The 22,355-nt window shown below is 32.1% G+C and overlaps 1 protein-coding gene across 1 annotated transcript; it reads left to right on the forward strand.

Annotated features, from left to right (window-relative positions):
* Window positions 1–7,699: 7,699 nt before the first annotated feature.
* Window positions 7,700–21,576, forward strand: Hsc70-1 (Heat shock protein 70 cognate 1). Its single transcript, XM_065506169.1, has 3 exons — window positions 7,700–8,298; window positions 8,380–8,604; window positions 19,716–21,576. Exons 2-3 carry the CDS (start codon window positions 8,400–8,402, stop codon window positions 21,431–21,433), a joined length of 1,923 nt encoding a protein of 640 aa, XP_065362241.1. The 5' UTR covers window positions 7,700–8,298; window positions 8,380–8,399; the 3' UTR covers window positions 21,434–21,576.
* Window positions 21,577–22,355: the final 779 nt, after the last annotated feature.

The following is a 22,355-nucleotide window of genomic DNA, read 5'->3' on the forward strand; positions in this document are numbered from 1 at the left end:
GGCAAAACAATGAGAGAATAACAGAGATCGAATATAACTCTTCCATATACCAAAAAACCCAAATTGTGATTTATTTTTTTTGTGATAAAAATCAATCACTGAAATAACAGTTATAAAATGATTTTTATTTAAATGGTTTGGTATTTATTTGTTTTTATTGTTTTTTAATGGTTTGATGTGAGATATGATGAATATGAAGTAATGAAGTCTGAGAACAGAATTGAGATTTTTTTTTTAATTTGTTATAAGTCTTTTGATAAATCTATATACATAAATAAAAATCAAATGTCGTTCGTTGTTAATTACATCAGTTGAGAACGGTTGGACCGATTTAGACAAATTTTTTTTTAAAATGTTGGTCATAATCCAACTTAGTTTTTTACAGAATGAAAAATTGACCACGCCCACTTTTTTTCGATATATCTAAAATCGCAGAACGCCTGGACGGATTTGGATATTTTTTGTTCGCAATAGTCCACAAAAGTTTTTTACGCCCAATAATACGCCCACTTATCAAATGCATCTGTAAATATGTGACCAGAGGTAGTGACATGGCAATTTAATATGGGCCGATATATTAGCATTTTTTCTTTTGCCATTCATGAAAGATATCCAACTGTTGTTAATTTAGCCGCACATCTGGAAAATGGTCAAAGAGTGTACTTTATTGAGGAGAATGTATTACAATGAGTTGATCGACCGCCATCGTTGATCAGATTTTTTGAAATGTACAGGAATGATAAATTTGACCGAACGCTGCTATACTCCGAAATGCAAAGATATTATACTTGGAATCAATCGTCAAAGAAATTTCAACGGCGAAAACAAGGAATAGGGCTTCCCCTATTTATTTTTTAACTACGCATTAGGTCCACACAATAAACGATGAGCGTTTCTATTTGCGTTTGCAAAGTTCACCGAATCAAAATCCGAACTCATCCGAAAGGTGTTTACAAACATTGCACAAAATTACAATAATCACGATTGGTTGAGCAAACGTGCTATATTGGCTGCGAAAAACATTGATGTCGACGAATTGAACTTTAAGATTCAAATTGATGACGTACAAATCGGTGGATTCCGTTACTTCCCAAGATGATGCCGTCAACTATCCAATCGAGTTTTTAAACTCGCAGGGATTATCCAGATTATCGCCTCACTTGCGGTAAAAAACCTGATGAATAAATTCATCGAAGCAACAATACTTAATGAATAGTACAAAGGAGAAGCCGTTTTGATACCATGAATCCCAATGGCTCCAACCGACATGCCATTCGATTTTAAACGCTTGCAGTTTTTGTTACGGCTTGCATTCGAAATGACAATTAGCAATTGTATGTCTCCTGTTCTCGTGTCGGAACACCATCAGCATTATTTGTTTACGCGGCAGTGCATAGCAATGAACGAAATTTTGATATCACAGCAAACCAATCGAAAAATCTTTCTTTATTCTTTATCGATATTTCAATCAAAATTTCCAATAGTATTTCAGAAATTTCTAATTATATTTCAGAAAATTCCAATGAATTTCAGAAATTTCCAATTATATTTCAGAATTTTCTAATTGAATTTCAGAATATTCCAATTATATTTCAGAATGTTCCATTTATATTTCTGAACAAAAATTTATTTTTTTATATAAAAACGCAAAATATCTAAATTCGCTAATAACGTGGCCAATCAGCGTTTAATCAAGAAAAGGAGATCGATCTGTGATCACTCATATTTCTGGCCAAAAAATCAATTTTTTATATAAAAACTCAAAATATTTAAATTCGCTAATATCTTGGCCAATAAGCGTTTAATCAAGAAAAGGAGCTCGATCTGTCATCACTCATATTTCTGAAAAAAAAATCGATTTTTTATATAAAAACACAAAATATATAAATTCGTTTATAACTTGGTCAATACGAGTTTAATCAAGAAAAGGAGCTAGATCTATGATCACTCATATTTCTGAACAAAAATAGATTTTTCATGTAAAACCGCATAATATCTAAATTCGTTAATTCTCTGTCACTCATATTTCTGGCCAAAAAATTTATTTTTTATATAAAAACTCAAAATATCTAAATTCGCTTATAATTTGGTCAATAAGCGTTTAATCAAGAAAAGGAGCACGATCTGTGATCACTCATATTTCTGGCCAAAAATTTATTTTTTATATAAAAACTCTACATATCTAAATTCGTTAATAACTTGCCCAATAAACGTTTAATCAAGAAAAGGAGCTCAATCTGTGATCACTCATATTTCTGGCCAAAAATTTATTTTTTTATATAAAAACTCAAAATATCTAAATTCGCTTATAATTTGGCCAATAAGCGTTTAATCAAGAAAAGGAGCTCGATCTGTGATCACTCATATTTCTGAGCAAAAATATATTTTTTATATAAAAACGCAAAATATCTAAATTCGTTAATTCTCTGATCACTCATATTTCAGACAAAAAATTCGATTTTATATATAAAAACGCTAATATCTTGGCCAATAAGCGTTTAATCAAGAAAATGAGCTCGATCTGTCATCACTCATATTTCTGAAAAAAAAAATCGATTTTTTTATATAAAAACACAAAATATATAAATTCGTTTATAACTTGGTCAATGCGAGTTTAATCAAGAAAAGGAGCTAGATCTATAATCACTCATATTTCTGACAAAAAATCGATTTTTTTATATAAAAACACAAAATATCTAAATTCGCTAATAACTTGGCCAATAAGCGTTTAATCAAGAAAAGGAGATCGATCTGTGATCACTTTTTTTATTATTATCATATTTTCTTCTTTTTAGAGCTTCTCGAATATTTCGAATTTAAAATCGATCTTTCGAACATATTTTAAATAGCTAATATTATGACACTGTATTGAAAATGCTTTAAAATTCATGAAAATTTAGAATTTTTGTTCAGAATTTTTTCCTTGCCTTATAGACTTTGCACATTTCCTGAAATGTAGATTGAAATTCAATATCTACGGAAATATCTTTTGATTTATCTTCCGACCATTCACCTGTAATAGTCACCTATTATGGAAAACAAAAATGCTTATTTCCAATTCAGATATTGAACGATTACTTCTCGAAAAGAGAAAGCTTAGAAGAGAATGCCAACAAAATGGATCACCTGTTGCAAAGCAGAGGCTGTCTATCGTTATTGGAAGACTGAAGAGAACCCTTTGCTTAGAGGAGGATCGCAGAAATAGAAGATACATCGAGAGTTTGACGAATTTGTATTGTGAAAAGAAAACAAAACACTAGTTTTTATATTGGTGCTTTCTAAACTTTATATTGTAAATTGTTTGGACTCTTATAGTATTCTGAAAAGATTTTTTTATTTTAAATTCATAACAATAAAAAAAATTTATCTTATTCGCAAAAATATCGCAAACAATTTATTTTACGCGAAATTCGCAAAATTTAAATCGCCGGTAAGGAAAAACTATGGGATGTATTGACATAATTGGTTTATATTATTATAAACCTCAAAGATATGCTCTAAAAATTCTAAAATATTTAAAAAACAATTTAAAGTGCAGTTTTGAAACATACTAGACAAAGGGTTAACGTTATGCTCGGTACAGTGAAATAACTCCCAAATGAAATAACTCCCCACGAAAAGATGAAATAACACCCAACAAATTTTTCATACAACTTAGGACTTATTTCATTAGGAAACAACTCCTAACGCATAGGGAGTTATTTCATAATTTTTTGTTGGGAGTTATTTCATAATGCAATACATTTTTGTTGGGTTTTATTTCATTTTATTTTGGGAATTAGGAGTTATTACACTGTATTGGGAGTTATTTCATTTTTTTTGGGTTCTACTTTGCAAAAGCAGAACCCATAAATATCAAAAACTGGCTTCACTCAGAAAAGTGTTTTGCATTGCCGGCCTTTGGCCTTTGGTTTTCTCCTCTGGGGTGTATCAAAAACCGGCTTCGCTCAGAAAAGATTCTTTTTACATCGTCGGCCTTTGTCAGGTTGCAACGATTTCTTAATCTGGTGCGAAATGAAAATCAGCTTTCTGAAATATTATAAAACCTCTCTGCAATGAAAGAAATCTGTTCTGAGCGAAGCCAGATTTTGATACACCCAGGAGGAGAAAACCTTAGCGTCCGGCCGAAGGCCAGCAATGCAAAAAACTTTTCAGAGCGAAGCCAGTTTTTGATACACCCCAGAGGAGAAAACCTTAGCGCCCGGCTAGAGGCCCGCAATGCAAAAAACTATTCTGAGCGAAGCCAGTTTTTGATACATCCCATAGTAGAAAACCTTAGCGCCGGGCCGAAGGCCGGCAATGCAAAAGAAATTTTCTGAGTGAAGCCAGTTTTTGAGACATCCCAGAGGAGTAAAACGTTCCTTTTTTTTAGATTACATTAATAAATTGCTTCGGATTGGGAATTATTTCATTTCTATTGGGATTTATTTCATTGGGAGTTATTTCGCTTTTTTGGGAGTAATATTTTTAAAATTATGAAACCGCCGATTATTGGGAGTAATTTCATTTTACCCTTTGGTAGTTATTTCATTTTTCAAGTTTGGGAATTATTTCATTTTTGATGGGAATTATTTCATAGGGAGTTATTTCATTGGGAGTTATTTCATTTGGGAGCTATTTCACGGTACCGTTACGCTCATATACAAGTAAATACGGATATACATATTTAAAGTAAAATTTAATTTTGTTTCTACATTTCTTATTCAAGTGGCCTGAGACACCTTAATGGACTGCGGAATTTTTAATAACTTTAAAAATTTTCAACCAATTTTTGTGTTTTATATCTCATAGAACGATAATTACGTACACATTAAAATGCAAAAATAATTACACAGGCCAACAGCAAAAAAAGGCTTCACTAACCACTGTATAGATTTGATGCATCATGGTTACCTAAGTACAAAAATGGTAAACTTTTTGAATTCAATGGACAATCCATAACACAATTCTAGAGGGCGCACTGTCACAATTCCCAATTTAATTTTTATGGAGCAGTCTATTATACTCGTAGAATGCATAATGTATTTGGCAATGATCGGAAGTTGTTTTGACACTGATATAAATGTGTTTAAAACACAAGTCTTTGACCGACATTCAAAAATATAAAAATTATTGTTATTAGTACTTATTTGTGATTTGTCGTTATGAATGAATCACAGGTGTTGCCCACTTTAAAATGAGGCAAATTTTTACAAAACATACATATGTGTCCTATATTTTAGCAATGAAAGTGAAAATGCAAAAAATAAAACTAATTATGAAATATGTACATGTGTATCAACAGGAGTGTTGCCAAAATTAATGTTTATGTTCTTAAAAGAATTATTTATTACGTAGGTATATTTATAAGTATACTTTACACAATTTAAAAATAAATCTTGGTACCAACCCTGACGACCCTAGGATCGCCCAGCTGAACCGCAATATCAGCTGGTTGGTAAATGAGGACAAGCGAAACAAATGGTTGGATCATATGAAGAACTGCAACTTAAGTTCTGGAGTTGGCAAGTTGTGGTCCACAGTTCGGTGTCTCTCCAATCCGACAAAGAAGGCTGATAGGGTCGCAATTAAGTTTGCAGATATCCGACCCTAAATGGTAAAGAAGTATTATCCGCAAACTACAGGATCTTCCAGTCTCGGACACACCACAACTTTACACGCCAACTGAAGTTGCAGAAGCCATCAACACAGCTAAGATTTCAAAGGCTATAGCACCTGGCGGGATAACCATGCTGATGCTAAAATACCTAGGCTAGCGGGGAGTCAATGGTTTATAACCTGTTAGTAAGGAGCGTAACCATATGTCTGGAAAATGGGTCGAATGAAATGACAATCTGGGAAAATCGCAAGTGAGGACAATCGTACAGGCCGATTTCCCTCCTGTCATCCTGTCATCGTCACCAGCATGGATTCCGCAAGATGCACAGTACCACTACAGCATTATCCGCCATAGTCACTCAGATCTCAAAGGGCTTAAATCAGCAGAGGCCTTTTGAACGGACTATCCTATTGGCACTTGAGCTGTCGAAAGCCTTCGAAACTGTAAGTCACGCCACACTTTTCCAGGACATACTGCAGTCCACAATGCCCAACAACACAAAGAGTGGATAGTGAACTATATAACTATATAAGTGGCAGACAGTCGTTCGTGGACTTTAGAGACAATGCTCAAAACCCCGTAGAGTTAAACAAACATCAAGGTTCTACCGGTCAAGAAACACAACGTCATGTTGACGCAGCAGTTCCTTCAGGGATGTCACCGAAGGAGTCATCCAAACTTCAATATCACACAGTAGGAGTCTCCCCCGAGGCATGTCAGACAGGATCTACGGAAATACAAGGAGTGCATACAGAGGTATGTGCAGGATCCATTTGATCGCCGCTCATATATGACAGCTATGAACGATATTCACAGAGACGCCATCAATTCCGCGCTAGCAGGATACCGTATGAATGTCGCCCACCACCGCTTTTCTGGCATAAATGATGCATTTATTCTGCCTTTAACCCTTCTTTGTGTTCTTTTCTGAAAAAATGTAGTTTGGTCGTGTTCTTTTCTAATAATGTTACCATAAAACCCTGAATATATGCAACATGTTTCACTCTCAATTTTAACAAAGGGTTAGACATGCACCACTTTTTATGTAAGCAAAAAGTATAGTTTTATAATATTTAGAAGCTACATAAAAGAAAAGTGCATAAATGGTAATGATTTTTGTTCTATTGTGATCGTTAAAAATGCAACACATTATGAGGGTGTGGGTAAGATTTAATAAATGGTACAAAATATATAGGCAACATTTTGTGTCAGAAAAGAAAACACCATTAATGAATTTTGGTCCCGCATAGACCGTGCCATCCTTAACTTTTGCCCAGCATGCATGTGGTCAGGGTTCTCATGACACCCTCCACATATTTAACTGTTCAGCCAATCCTACTTCACTCAGTCCTATGGATTTATGGACTCATCCTATTGAACTAGCACAATTTCTTGGACTTGAACAACATGCAGAACCCCCAGAACATCCAGATTGATTATTGTAAAATTGTTCATGATGCTACAACAACAACGAGTCCAAAAATAATCGATTTTGAATTCTAAAATTGAGAAATTTTTAATTTTTTGTATTTTTTTGACCTAAAAACCGCTATTACTCTTTGCTTCCTAGAAAAATATTTTTTGAAAGGTAGGATAGCTTTAAAAAAGAAAACTCTTTAAATATGCTTAGAGGGTTTCCCTCGTTCTTTCCGAATTTAACCAATATTTTTTATCGAAATGTGCAAAAGTTTTATAACCTATGATGTATTACAAATCAAAGACAAAAGGACTTTGGAGTCCGTCTTCAAGAAATAATACCAATTGAATAGAATATTTTGATTCTGCCTACTGTGCATTGTTGTGGAGTATGAAAACATTAAATGTGAATCAGTTTTTAAAGTTCTGGATGATCAATAGAAGCCAAAAACGTAACAACATTTATGTAAAAGTCATGTAGGTACTAACTTTACGCGAACGTTCGACTAATTCTACCTCAGCCAAAAAATTAACATTTGGATTAACAAAGTCCCCGCAATGGTGCGCATCTGCCTGCTGAAAAACAAACACATTGCATTTTATGTTGACGATAAAAAAAATTCTGATGTTAAATGTAAAATGTGGATGCATTAACTGAAAATTTATCAAACGACAAATAGCCGCGATCGAGTACGGAACAAAACAAGAAAAACTAAAATATTTATATTTTTTTTGATGATTTCGGTTACAAATTGAGAAAACAACAACCCGCAGCAACAGAAACAACAAATAATAACAACAAAAATCACATCAAATTAAAATATTCTGAAACAACTAAAAATAAACTAAAGAAAAAAAGTCTAGAGATTTCGAAAAAAGAATAAGAAATAAATCAATTTTGAAAAAATAAACAGTGTTTAAATTAAAAACAAATTAGCAACATACATCTTAATCAGCAGCAATTGTGTGCAAAAATCTAATCGTTCAAGATCAATCTCAGCCTTCAATCTGATTCCGATTGTTGTTTTTTTTATAAAGGTTTAAGAGAACGTCTGGCGCTGTGGAGCTGCAAAGGGATAAAGTACTTGAATTCCTGCGCATTTTAGCATTTGTTTTAATGTTCTTGATCATTTCATTGTATCTGTATCGTTTTGCCTTTTAAATACTTGAGCGCACTCCACTCCCCTTCTCCAAAAAAAAAACAAATTTCTTCTACTACTTCTATTTTCTACGACTTTAACATTCAAACTCTTGTGTGCCATAGCCAAATCAGTGCATTAAAGGTAAAAAAAAACATTTGAATATTTGCACAAGTTCGAGCGTTATGTAATGTGTTTTTTGTTTTTTCGTTCGAAACAAAAAAGGTTCATTTTTATTTTTAAAAATGGCTAAAGTTCCTGCCGTTGGTATTGATCTTGGTACTACATACTCATGTGTGGGTGTCTTTCAACATGGCAAAGTTGAGATCATTGCCAATGATCAAGGTAATCGTGTAACACCCTCGTATGTGGCCTTCACCGACACTGAACGTCTAATTGGTGATGCTGCTAAAAATCAAGTTGCCATGAATCCCAATAATACCATTTTTGGTAAGTTTATATCGAAGTATATTTTTCGACAATTTCCATTAAGAATTTTTTTAATGAGCCCATCATTCGTTTTCCAAATTCCTCTTTATTAAAAAAAAACACTGTGAAAAATTTTATATTCAACACACCTATTTACATATATAAAATTGGACACTCAGAAAATGTTGTGAGTTAGAGCCGAGTTGAATACTGTAAATCGTGGGATATGTTTACTTTGCCAGGCATGTTTATGGAGTTTTATATAAAATATTTCAGTATTGAATTTATGGTGATCAAATTGCATTTCTTGTATTTGAGAATCATTATTTAAATGTCAGGAATTATAAGTTCTATTCATCCATTACTATCAGAGACCGAAAATTAATTATTATTTATGCTATTTTCAACTCAAAAACTCAGTATGAAAATGCCTTAGAAATACTTTATATACATCATAACATTACTTGTGACAACAGTACCTAACTCGAAATATGTGTTAGTGAAGAATTACTAGGGTTGTCATTCAAATAATTGTGGAAAAATATAAATTTTTTATTTGAATGATTAACTTTGTTTAATTTAATTCACAATTTATTGGCTCAACAATATTGTTGTGGTTTGACGGCCTATTAAAATGCAATCCTAGTGCGTCAATCATGATTGATAGACAACCATCCACCAATATAAACTTTAAAAATACACCAATATTTATTGTGTTCTAGTGAGGCAATTGAAGAATGCAATTCGAACCAATATATGTGATATTGAAGTATTTTACAATATGGATTTATTTAAAATAAATTTACGACAATCAAATTTATTTGAAATGAGGCAATCATGTGACTGCGGAGAATTTAATTGGGACAATTTCTTTATAGTGTCCCAGTGCATTGCAACAATCGTGTGAACCTACCTTAAATTGAAAAAATGTATACATTCGATTAAAAAATATATTTTTCCTCGATTATTCGAACACGTGTTAAGAGTTAGGTACTGTTGTCAAAGAGTCGTACTACTTCTATATACTTTGGTATACAATATAAAAAAAATATTAAAATTTATTTCGAAGTTTTCATAATATAATTTATTATTATGATGTTTTTACTGACATATGTATGTATATTTGTACTAAAATTTAAATACAGCCATTTTAAAATTCGTTTTTTTTTTTAGTTTCTCTATTTCTATGAATATTTTACATTTTATAATGCATATTTTTCAATTTATAGTGTAAGTTTTGTGAACATATTTTCAGTACTGCTGGCTAGGTTTAAGGTTTCCATTCTTCTAAGGCATCTGTGACCATAAATAATAGAAACTTCCTTGCAAGTTATTTGTATGATCTACACCATTTCTAATTATATATCTAAAGTTTCAAATTATACATATGTATATCAGAAATTTCCAATTAGATTTCAGAATTTTATAATTGTATATTAGAATATTCCACTTATATTTATGAAACTTCTGAAATACACATAAAAGTTTCTGAAATACCATTAAAAATTTCTAAAATACAAATGGAAAATTCTGAAATACAATTACAAATTTATGAAATAAAATGAGAAATATCTAATATATGTAAATTTCTCAAATGGAATTAGAAATTTCTGAAATACAATAAAACTTTCAGAAATACAATTAGAAAATTCTGAAATACAATTGGAAATGGTGTAGTTGGAACTCGAGTATTATGGATACATCAATATCTCTATAGATATTACAATTTCGAATGTATAATGCAGCTCTGTAGAGCTCCATTTCGATATTGAATGTAGAGAGTTTTTCCCATAGCTGGATGACATACATATTTGTTTTATAACTGACTTGTACAAGAGAACTCTTTAGGTCAAGTCTAGGGCAGGCCGTGCTAGGACTTTAATTTTATTTGTGTTAATTTATATTCATGTTAGATGGTAATCGCGATGGATTATCTGTATGAAATGACAATTTTATATTTTAATGCTTACAAAAGTGTTATAATCCGCTAAGGATAATAATATTGGGGGATTTCATGTCAAGTGAACCAACTTTTGAAATCGATGTCTTCAGAATTTACACAATTTTTCAACAAGATCGGTCGAGAACTCTCTGAGTTAGAGGATGTCAAAATTTGACATTTTAGCCAAGCAGGTGTTTTTTCTCATCCATGTAACTTATTACCTATTGTTCTTAGCATAATTTGTCCCAAATAGTTTAGATAGCTATTTCTTCATTCTTTCGAAAAAAAAGAAAAAATTGTTGACATTTTTTTTCCGAAATCTTTTTTGACTTTTTTTCAAAATGCTCCCTTTTTTCTCAAAAGAAAGCTGTAGGTCTTTTCTTTAAAGACCTTTTTGGTCGCTTAGTGGAATGCGAGTGGGATATCTTTGCAAAATGGGCCCTTTTTATTTTTTTTTACTTAAAAGAAAGCTTAGGTCCATTCCTTTAAGATATTTTTGGTCCCTTAGTGGGATGCCAGTAGCATATCTATCAAAATAAATGTTTTGTAATTCAAGACATCAATTGATTGCCTCTTTTTTTTTGCAAAATTGGCCCTTTTTTTGAAAAAAAGTCAAACAAGTTTTTGATTTCGGAAAAAATTTTTTAAATTTTATTTTAATATTTTTTTCGAAAGATTGCAGAAAGAGCTGTCTAGAAAAAACAGCTGCTTGGTCAAAATCTCAAATTTCTCCACCGATCCAATAGAACTAACATTGGTGCAATCATCCCGATCGGAAGACATTGATTTCAAAAGTTGGTTCACTTGACATGAAATGTCCCATATATATTTTCAAGGAATTTTTACAAGTGCCTGAAATCTGAAAGAGCGCATCAAAAAATTTTATATAGATCCTGGCACTACAGTAGGCTATCAAACATATCTCACAATAAACTTGACTTTGAAAGTTTTTCACATAATAACTCATTGCTTTCATAAAATTTTAAAAAAATTATTGAAATTGTTGAGCTTTTTAATAATTGTATTTATTGTTTTACAAAATTTCACTTGCTAAATTGTTTGAGTGTATGAAACATTTGTAAACTTAATGCATTTTGAATACATACAGATTCGAATTTGTCTATATTTACAAGTAGATTCTTGAAGCATGTTTGTCCTCAATTAATTCATGCATAGACACCTCGTTCAGTGCATCTCCCACCCAATTGCTAACTGAAATGAAATTTGTCTGTCTATTTAATTATTTTCTTCTGAATATTACAACAAGAATAAAATTTTAAATGTATTTATGTATGAATTGTCCGTTGACTGACGGACTGCATTTCATTTTCCTCACGTTACGACGACTCGGTAATGTTTTTTTATTAATGTTAATGTTATTGTTTTATTTTCTATTTTCTGCTATCATTTTGTATTATTTTTAGTTGCCAAAATCATTGTGGTTTCTTTTGAATGTTAATTTGATTTGAATTTGATTTAAACAGTGTGTGTGTCTGTTTGTTTTGCATTAAAAATCATAATTTTGTTCTATTTACCATGTAAACAAATCGTATGCTGATTTTAAATAAACTATTTTTAATTATGGTCGCACTGTGGTATTCATTAATCATTTTCATACACTAAATTCACTTTTAAGTGAAAGAAAATTTCACTTTTTTTCATTGCTATTTATCTTAATTATATGAGGTGGTAATTGATTAAATGGGACCATATATTTACTGGTTGTCTATTTATAATGAAAATATTTGACCTTTAATTTTACCAAAAAAATTAATTTTCTGGGTCAAGTATTGTTAAAAGAATAATATATTTAATACAGTAAATGGTGATGAAATATTAATGCAATACTTAGGAAGTTTATCATATTTATATCGAAAACTATGATCTGAGATCACAACTACGAAGATCCTATATTCAATAATATGAATAAAACAGGTTCAGAATATACCGCAGTCATAAATGGAAATAAAATAAAATCTATTTATTACAATTCAAAAGTCTCTTTCATTGTCTCTCACGGGGTCTCAACCACAGCGCACAGTGTAATTTCGAAAAACAGTATGTACTTTAGTTTATGTTTTGAATTTGGGCCAATGGGGGTTTGTGTAACCTCAAGGCCACAGAGTGGGTGGGTATCTCGGTTATACGTATGGGGGATTTCACGTCAATCACGATGAAATTTGCACCAAGGTCTAATTGGATAGTAATTCAGACACAATTTTTCAACAAGATCGGTCAAGAACTCTCGGAGTTAGAGCGGGTCAAAATTTGACATTTTGGCCAAACATATGATTTTTCTCATCCAAGTAACTTATTACCTATTGTTCTTAGCAAAATGTGTCCCAAATAGTTTAGATAGCTATTTCTTCATTCTTTCGAAAAAAGATATTAAAAATTTTGACCCCCTCTAACTCAGAGAGTTCTCCACCGATCTTGTTGAAAAATTGTGTCTGAATTACTATCCAATAAAACTAACCTTGGTGCAATCTTTCCGATCGGAAGCTATTTTTTTAATTTTTTATATATATACATATGTATGTATATGCAATCAACTGGATTATTAACATTCATAACACAGTACAACATTTTTCAGTTCATTGCTGTGGGACTCAATTCTGACAATTGCACGTGAAAGTAGCCCCAAAAATAAGAACTTCTGTCAAGTTGGCTGCCGTAATAATTTAATGGCCATAGGCATTTTTTTTCCTCAAGGTGGATTTTTATCACTTTTTCTATATTTTAGCACGGTTATATCTCGTATACCGTACGGAATATCTCTTTTGTGGCTGAAGCAAAGTTGTAGATATTGAATAGTAGAAAAAAAGTACAGAACATACCTACCCGAAAAAGAGCATCCAGTGCCTTAAACATCGCAAAAATGCTCATTTTTTTTTTATCAATTTTTCACCTTTTTTGCTCAATAACTGGATTACAAATCCAATTATGCACTGATCACCATGAAATTAGGTCGTGTGATTTGTGTCTATATGAAAGTTCTTTATCATGAATTTTGTATGTATACCATAATTTTTAACAGATTTATTCACTTTAAAGTGATTTTAGGAAACGGATCTTATATGAGGGCTATGAATAATTATGGACCGATCATAATAAAATTTTTTGACATGAATTTTTTATATATAAAACTTATTTGGAGCGAAATTTGTGTAGATACATATATAAATTAAACATTTATGACCGATAAAATCCAATTTCGGGAGGACATTTGTATGGGGGCTATGTGAAATAATGAACCGATTTCAGCCAATTTCAACAGGCTTCGTCCTTGGGCCGAACAAATTATATGTACCAAATTTGTTTATGATCGGTCTATAATTAGTCATAGGTCCCATATAAGACACGCTTCCGAAAATCACTTTAAAGTACATAAATCTGTAAAAAATTATGGTATACATACAAAATTCATGATAAATAACTTTCATATAGACACAAATCACACGACCTAATTTCATGGTGATCAGTCCATAATTGGATTTGTAATCCAGTTATTGAGCAAAAAAGGTGAAAAATTGGTAAAAAAATTTAAAAAATTGGCATTTTTGCGATTTTTAAGGCACTGGATGCACCTTTTTCGGATAGGTATGTTCCGTACTTTTTTTCTACTATTCAATATCTACAACTTTGCTTCAGCCACAAAAGAGATATTCCGTACGGTATACGAGATATAACCGTGCTAAAATATAGAAAAAGTGATAAAAATCCACCTTGAGGAAAAAAATTCCTATGGCCATTAAATTATTACGGCAGCCAACTTGACAAAACTAATAATGCAGAAGTTCTTATTTTTGGGACTACTTTCACGTGCAATTGTCAGAATTGAGTCCCAAAATCATGTGTTGTACTGTGTAAGGACCTAGGTGTCTTCCTGGTGAAAAATGAAATAAAAAAACAAGCGGAGTCATATTTGAAAAAGTTAGAAGTTCACCCTAACCCACTTGCACGAACATTCAGCCTTATCATGTAAGGCGAAGTCGTTTTACGACAACGACAGTTTCGTACTAGATTAAAGAAATTATTCAACCTGTTTCATTAATCTATTACAAAACTGTCGTTGTCGTAAAACGCCTACGCCTTACATGATAAGGCTGATTAATGAGAAGTAATGACTACATCCGACTAAGAAGAACGAATCCAACAGACCTGCGCTGATGATAGGATCTATAAATTAAACATAATTTTTCGTCCAACTATGGTGGAACGTAATTAAACATGCACGATGAAATGGTATTTTAAGCTTAGAAAAACGGTACCAATATTTCCTTTCTATCACAACTAGGGTTTGGGGTAAAATTATTGTCGGGAATTCCTGGGAAATTTAAAATTTTTTCCCGGGAAAAACGGGAAATTTAAAATTAACGTAGTTTTAAATTTTTTCTCAAAAAATTATTTTACCTATGATTCAAAACTAATATTTTAATTTTATTTGATACTGTTTGATCTTACACACACTTGTAAGAGTAAATGATGATGTTTCCGAAATACAAATGGAGCAAAATTAGAATATGCAATCAATATTGCAAAAGAAAACTCTAAACATTTAAAATCAAAAGCTGAAAGTGTTTTTAAACGGGAATTAGTTTTATTTGAACCAAATACCAATCGGACAAAACATTTAGATTGTCTTTATAATGCTTTACTGACGATAAAGCCAACATCTGTGGAAAGCGAAAGAGTTTCCTCGGTGGCTGGAAACTTTGCCACTAAATTAAGAAATCGGATGTCAGATGACTTATTGAATGCCACAGTTATTTTGAAAACTCATTTTTTAAAAAAATAGTTCTATGACGAACATTATTTGTATTAAATAATATTTAATAAAATGATCTCCAAATATTCTAACCAATTTTTTTGTTTTATGTTAATACAATTGAATTGTAATGTATTGTTTTTCTTTTTGTTTATACTAAAATGCCACAATTTTATAAAATAATTTTCTTTTTTACTTATTTTACTAATAGTAAAAAATTAAAGGAAATGAAATTTTTCATTCCCGTTTCCCGGGAAATAAAAATATCCGGGAAACCCCAAACCCTAATTACAACCCTTCAAAAAATGGTGATACCCGAAAAACAAATGAAGAGACCTGGCCACCAAACGAACTCTAATATAAATACAGCGATGATTTGGCATATACTTTGGGGGCCTTGGGGCTCCACACCTCTTGGTGTTTAAAATACATATTCAAGACCTCAACTACACCTCCTCTATAGCCTGGGAAATTTGTAATTCCCCTACTGTGCAGCGCCTCTAGTTTGGTATTCGTGGTAAAAACTAGAGTACTCCTCTACTATATCTATGTAAAATTGCATGCCAGTCGGAACAATGCAGTTATAAATGACAATGAGTATCGTTGAAGAACTATATCTATAAATTCGTAGAGAAAAATTATAGTTGAGCATGTTTACTATAACCATTTCAATATTGTTACATTTTTTTTTAACAATATTATAGTCACAGTAACTATTTACATGATTGTGGTAACCATAATATGGTTAATTTACGATTCACATGATTGTATCTACAATATATATGGTTACAGTAAAGAAGTATATGTTTGTGACAACCATATTTATGATGAATATTTTATCATAATATGTTGTTCTCAAATTATTATATCCAAAAGTCGAGAGCAACATAATATGGTAAGTCCATCATCATATAAATGGTTGTCACAAACATATTCTTGTTTAATGTAACCATATATATGGTTACAGTCAACACTTTTTCATATCCCGGGAAATCCGGATTCATTTTAAAATTTCCCGGGATCCCGAGAATTGCCGCCTAGAGCAAATTATTCAAGAATGTAGACTTCGCAAAAAAAATGTAATCGGATACAAATAAAAAAATCCAATAAAAATATAATAAAAGGTATAAACTGATTCGATTTCTGATTTTGGCTATATACAAACCTGTTAACATTTGTCATTTGAGTCGGAATGGCTTCAGTTTCCATCGGAGTTTCTTTTTACTCTTTGTAAAAAAGCAAAATACAAAAATAATTCCACTTTCGATCGGAATACAATTCTGTGACAGCCGTGACCATTCATGAGCTTTTGGAATATTTTGAATAATGAAGTTGTTATTGGTCTATTTGGGTTAAATCTTTTTTTCTTGTATTTATCTTCTTTTAGAGAAAGTCAAGTTCAAAAAATATCACATAAAACTAAGGAAAATAATTCCCGGGAATTCTTGCACAATTTCCCGGGATTTCGGGATTGAAAATTTTGCAGAATTCCCGGGATTTCCTTTCCCGGGAATTCACGTGAAAAACTCTAGTTAGAGGGTTAAAGGAAATTCTTTGTAAAAAATTTTGTAAAGACCGATATTTTAAGAATTTTGAAAAATGTCTACCATATGTCAATATGTCTTTTATTAAAATTAGAAAAAATAAAAATGGCTCCATGGTCAAAAAGTTAATTTTTTTATAAATCATTCATGGAATGAATGAAATTTCAAACTCCTAAATAATAAATTTTGAATATTGTGTAGATGAGTTTCTAAGTTTGTGTGTGCAAGTTTCTGTCTATGAGTTCCTTAATAATGAGACATACATATTTTTCTTAAATTCCCTGTTTTACTTTACCTCATTACATTTGTTTACCATTTATCATTACCTTGTAGTTAAATCCACTTTTTCCATTTTATTAAAATACTTACATTCGTGGAATCCTTAAAAGGACAAAGTATTTAATTGGAATGTTAAATTATTATGAATTTTTATTTAATTTCAGTCCTGTAACCTTGAATATTGAATGACTTCATGTGCTCCTCCTGTATCCGTATTTTGTTAATAATAAAATACATTATTTTTTTAAATTATTTTTAGTCCTAATCTTACTTACCTGTGTGTGTATAATTTTGTTTAAATTATGTATCCTTTCCAAGATATAAATATATTTTTAAAAACCACAAAATTAATTTATAAATTATTCACTTGCTAACTATTTTAGACAATAGTTTGCGAATGAATTAATTCGAAATGTTTTAATTTGGAAATGATGGGTCAGTTAAGGTACGGTTACAAATCGCAAATATGTATTTAAAAAAATTGTAACAACTGGTTTTAGCACAAATATAAGTTTGTCATTGCGTTTGTAATTTCCACAATATAATTTTCCCACCCTATAAAGTATATATATTCTGGATCCTTATAGATAGCGGAGTCGATTAAGCCATATCCGTCTGTATGTCTGTCCGCCTGTCTGTCTGTTGAAATCAACTTTCAAAAGCCCCCAAATAATTTACATACTCGATTCATACATCAATATCTCCGGAAATCTTCCGGCTCGGTTGCTATTTAAAATCGAGAAAATCAGTCCACAAATGGCTGAGATATAAGGAGATATAACCAGGATGATATGTATTTCAAAGACCTTTGCAACGACGCACAGTGGTATTAGAAAAAAAAGAGGGAAAATAATCTGTAACTTCTAAACCCTTAGTCCGATTTGAATGAAATTTGACCGCATGAGCCCACCGGTAGTGCGGCCAGGGTTCCCCAAAGTAGGACACCTCGGGTATGTTCAATTTTTAAAACGATCCTATTTCTTCATAAAATTCATAAAAAGTTTGTTTGCCTGCAAATAACATTTTTATGAATGTAAACAACAGTGCTAGGTAAATTCTCTGCGAGTTGTTAAGTTTTCCCTAATTAATTCGCAACGTAAAAAGGACAATGTAGACATATTATATGTCAACGGATAGGGAATTTTGTCTACTTTTCAAAGATATATATAACTTTTTACAACTAAAAAAATCATGGAACACTTTTTTGAAAAATATGACAAAAAATGCTTTTTTTTTGCAAAGATACAAATATTTTAATTTGAAATAAAATTTTTATTTATGAATATTTTTTAACAAAATTTTACAGTAATATAGATTTTTCGATTTAAAATGAAAAACTGAACACCAATTTTTAAAATTGTAATCAGGAATATCGCAATTCCCAAAAAAGTGTTGAAAAATCCCAAAAATGGGATTTTTTAGTTTTTAGGCTATAATATCCATACCAGGGGTTATCGGAATCCTTTACAAAATAATTAAGAACATAATGGGCCATGTAAAATGGGTTACTATATTTTGATATCGAGTATGCGATTAGAGAATTTTTGCACTAAAGTTGAATTTTACATAAAAAATAGGCGTTCTTTGAATGGACCTGGTCCCCTCGGTATTAAAAGTTTTCAATTTTTTTTTAATTTAAATCATTCAATGTAAAGTTAGCTTTTTAAAAAGTACAAATTCTTTATACATCCTTTTAGAAATTTTTTAGATAACTTAAAAAGAATAATAGTACTTTTTTCCAAAAAAAATAGCGAAAAATCGCCTTTTTAAAATTTTTAAAATTGAAATTCATGTAACTTTGGACTCAGTCATGATTTTTAAACAATTCATAAATTTATTGTTAGTCCAACAAAAGAAAAATGGAGAAAATCGGGAAATATTTGGATCCGCTGTTATCAAAAAACTGGAGTAGGGTGGGTAAAAATGATGAAAATTTAATTTTTAAATGCGAATATCTCCTAAGTTATAAGAGACGAGGAGATTATATATATGTGATCGTTTTGAAATCGGAACACAGCCGAAGAAATAGGATCGTTTTTTTTTTTTTTTGGTGAAAAAAAATTCGGTTTAAAAAATATTTTTTCCGATTTTGACCCATTGTAGGTCCAACTTGCTATGGTCTTATATACGTCGTTGCAAAGGTCTTTGAAATATCTATCATTATATATCCATATTGTCTATATTAATGACTTAGTAATCCAGACGAGGTTGTCCTGGTTTTTTCCTTATATGTATCTCAGCCATTTGTGGACCGATTTTGCTGATTTTGAATAGGAAACTTCTCGAAAGCATTTCTGACAGAATTATTGAAAAGACAGATAGACGGACATGGCTTAATCGACTCCGCTATCTATAAGGATCCAGAATATATAGGGTAGGAAAATTATATTGTGGAAATTACAAACGGAATGACAAACTTATATAGTATACCCTTCTCACGAAGGTGAAGGGTATAATAAATCAAATAAATAACAGAATTCAAATCTATCTTATTTAGTGGTTACGTCCTTTTCATCAAATATTTGCCATGTGTAACCGTAACTTTAGTCGTTGTAATTAATTTTGTATAAATCTTCTCATGACTATATTTTGTTTTTAGATGCGAAACGCTTGATTGGCCGAAAGTTTGAGGATGCCACCGTGCAGGGTGATATGAAGCATTGGCCTTTCGAGGTGGTAAGTGATGGCGGCAAGCCCAAGATTCGCGTGGAGTACAAGGGAGAAAAGAAAACTTTTTTCCCCGAAGAGGTATCGTCTATGGTCTTGACGAAAATGAAAGAAACTGCCGAGGCATATTTGGGTAGAACTGTTACTGATGCAGTTGTCACTGTGCCAGCCTACTTCAATGACTCCCAAAGACAGGCCACTAAAGATGCTGGAGCTATAGCCGGTCTAAATGTTTTGCGTATTATCAATGAACCTACAGCAGCCGCCATAGCCTATGGTCTAGATAAGAAAGGCACCAGTGAGAGAAATGTGTTGATTTTTGATTTGGGTGGCGGTACTTTTGATGTCTCCATCTTGACTATTGAAGATGGCATATTTGAAGTAAAGTCTACGGCTGGTGATACCCATTTGGGTGGTGAAGATTTTGACAATCGCATGGTAAATCATTTTGTGCAAGAGTTTCAACGCAAACATAAAAAGGATTTGACCACCAACAAGAGAGCCTTGAGACGTTTGCGCACAGCTTGCGAGAAAGCCAAACGTACACTCTCTGCATCTTCGCAGGCCAGCATTGAAATAGATTCCCTATTTGATGGCATTGATTTTTATACCTCCATTACTAGGGCCCGTTTCGAAGAGTTGAATGGCGATTTGTTCAGAGGTACCATGGAACCGGTAGCTAAGGCTTTGCGTGATGCCAAAATGGATAAGGGTCAGATACATGATATAGTTTTGGTGGGTGGTTCTACTCGCATACCCAAAGTTCAAAAGCTATTGCAAGACTTCTTCAATGGCAAAGAGTTGAACAAGTCTATTAATCCAGACGAGGCTGTAGCTTATGGCGCCGCAGTCCAGGCTGCCATTTTGCATGGTGACAAGTCGGAGGCTGTACAAGATCTTTTACTTTTGGATGTTACTCCCCTATCATTGGGCATAGAGACGGCCGGTGGTGTCATGACAGTGCTTATCAAGCGCAACACCACCATACCCACCAAACAAACCCAAGTGTTTACCACTTATTCCGACAATCAACCGGGTGTATTGATACAGGTTTTTGAAGGCGAAAGAGCCATGACTAAGGACAACAATTTATTGGGTAAGTTTGAATTGAGTGGCATACCACCAGCTCCCCGGGGTGTTCCTCAAATTGAGGTTACTTTCGATATTGATGCCAATGGCATTTTAAATGTAACGGCTGTGGAAAAATCCACCGGCAAGGAGAACAAAATCACCATCACCAATGACAAGGGTCGTTTGGGCAAAGAAGACATTGAGCGTATGGTCAATGAAGCTGAGGCCTATCGCAATGAAGATGAGAAACAGCGGGAACGCATTAATGCCAAAAATGCATTGGAGTCGTATTGTTTCCAAATGAAATCCACCATCGACGATGACAATATAAAATCGAAGGTATCGGAAAGTGATCGTAAATTGATCATGGATAAGTGTAATGAGACCATTTCGTGGTTGGACAGCAATCAGCAAGCCGAAAAGGATGAGTTTGAATATAAACAAAAAGAATTGCAAAATATTTGCAATCCCATTATCACTAGACTCTATCAAGGTGCTGCTCCACCACCAGGTGGCATGTCTGGTGCTGGTGGTCCAGGTGCCTCTGCTGGCGGACCTACTATTGAGGAGGTGGATTAAACATATAGCAGATACGGTGTAATTTGTTATTTTTTGATGGTTGGTTAAATTACCTCTAATTTGTATATTTTATGGAGAAGCTTTGCTGATATTTTTAACGTATTCAATTAGTGTATAGTATAAGTTTTAATTTCATTAATAAATTGAAGTACAGAATTTAAATGATTTCTCAAATGCACTTTCTTCTGATTTGGAAACCAGGTAAAGTTAACCCTTAAATGCATGATTTTTACTTTTATTTTTCTATAAATCATCAAATATTTATTTGATTTTTATTTAATATACATATTTCCTATAGCTTTAATTTGATTTATAATTTCTTTAGCTGAGACTCATCGTAATCCATTTGATTTTGCTGAAGGAGAATCTGAATTAGTATCAAGCTTATTTTCATCTAAAATTAAGTGGAACTGGAATGTAGACAATTGGCAACAATATGCATTTAAGGGTTAAAGTGAGCAGCTGAACTTTTATCCACTTTTTCTATAAGTCAATATGGACATGACAATTTATTTAGCGATGGCTGAAAGGCTCTTATTTGAATAGTGTTCATTCATTGGATTTTCTTATTCCGTTTGTAACATATCGAAATATTGGTCGTAGATCTAGCTATATCCGCCCGTTTATGCTTAGTTGATTATGAATGTTGTTTGCGAAAAATATACAAAATCGGTCAAGTAGAACCAGAGTTATGGACTAATATTTGAGATAAGCTCCAAAATTTAAATTGATATTTTTCAAAAATGTTTTGCAATTTTTTATTGAATACATTGCAAATAATACAATTAAAATTTTACGCACATTTTTAATATGATAAAATGACAATCTGTGCTGAAAATAGTATGTATCGGACCAAGATTTCTAGAAAGGAAATCACAAAAGGAGTTTTTATTCATATTTCATTTTTTTTTTTAAACAAAGT

This window comes from Calliphora vicina, chromosome 3 (genome assembly GCF_958450345.1).
Source record: "Calliphora vicina chromosome 3, idCalVici1.1, whole genome shotgun sequence".
In the NCBI taxonomy this organism is placed as follows: Eukaryota; Metazoa; Arthropoda; class Insecta; order Diptera; family Calliphoridae; genus Calliphora; species Calliphora vicina.

Bases quoted from the DNA above. Each gene is read 5' to 3' on its own strand.
- Hsc70-1 (XM_065506169.1), top strand. From the start codon at position 8,400: ATGGCTAAAGTTCCTGCCGTTGGTATTGATCTTGGTACTACATACTCA. The intron at 8,605-19,715 runs GTAAGTTTATAT...TTTTGTTTTTAG, and splicing joins TCCCAATAATACCATTTTTG to ATGCGAAACGCTTGATTGGC.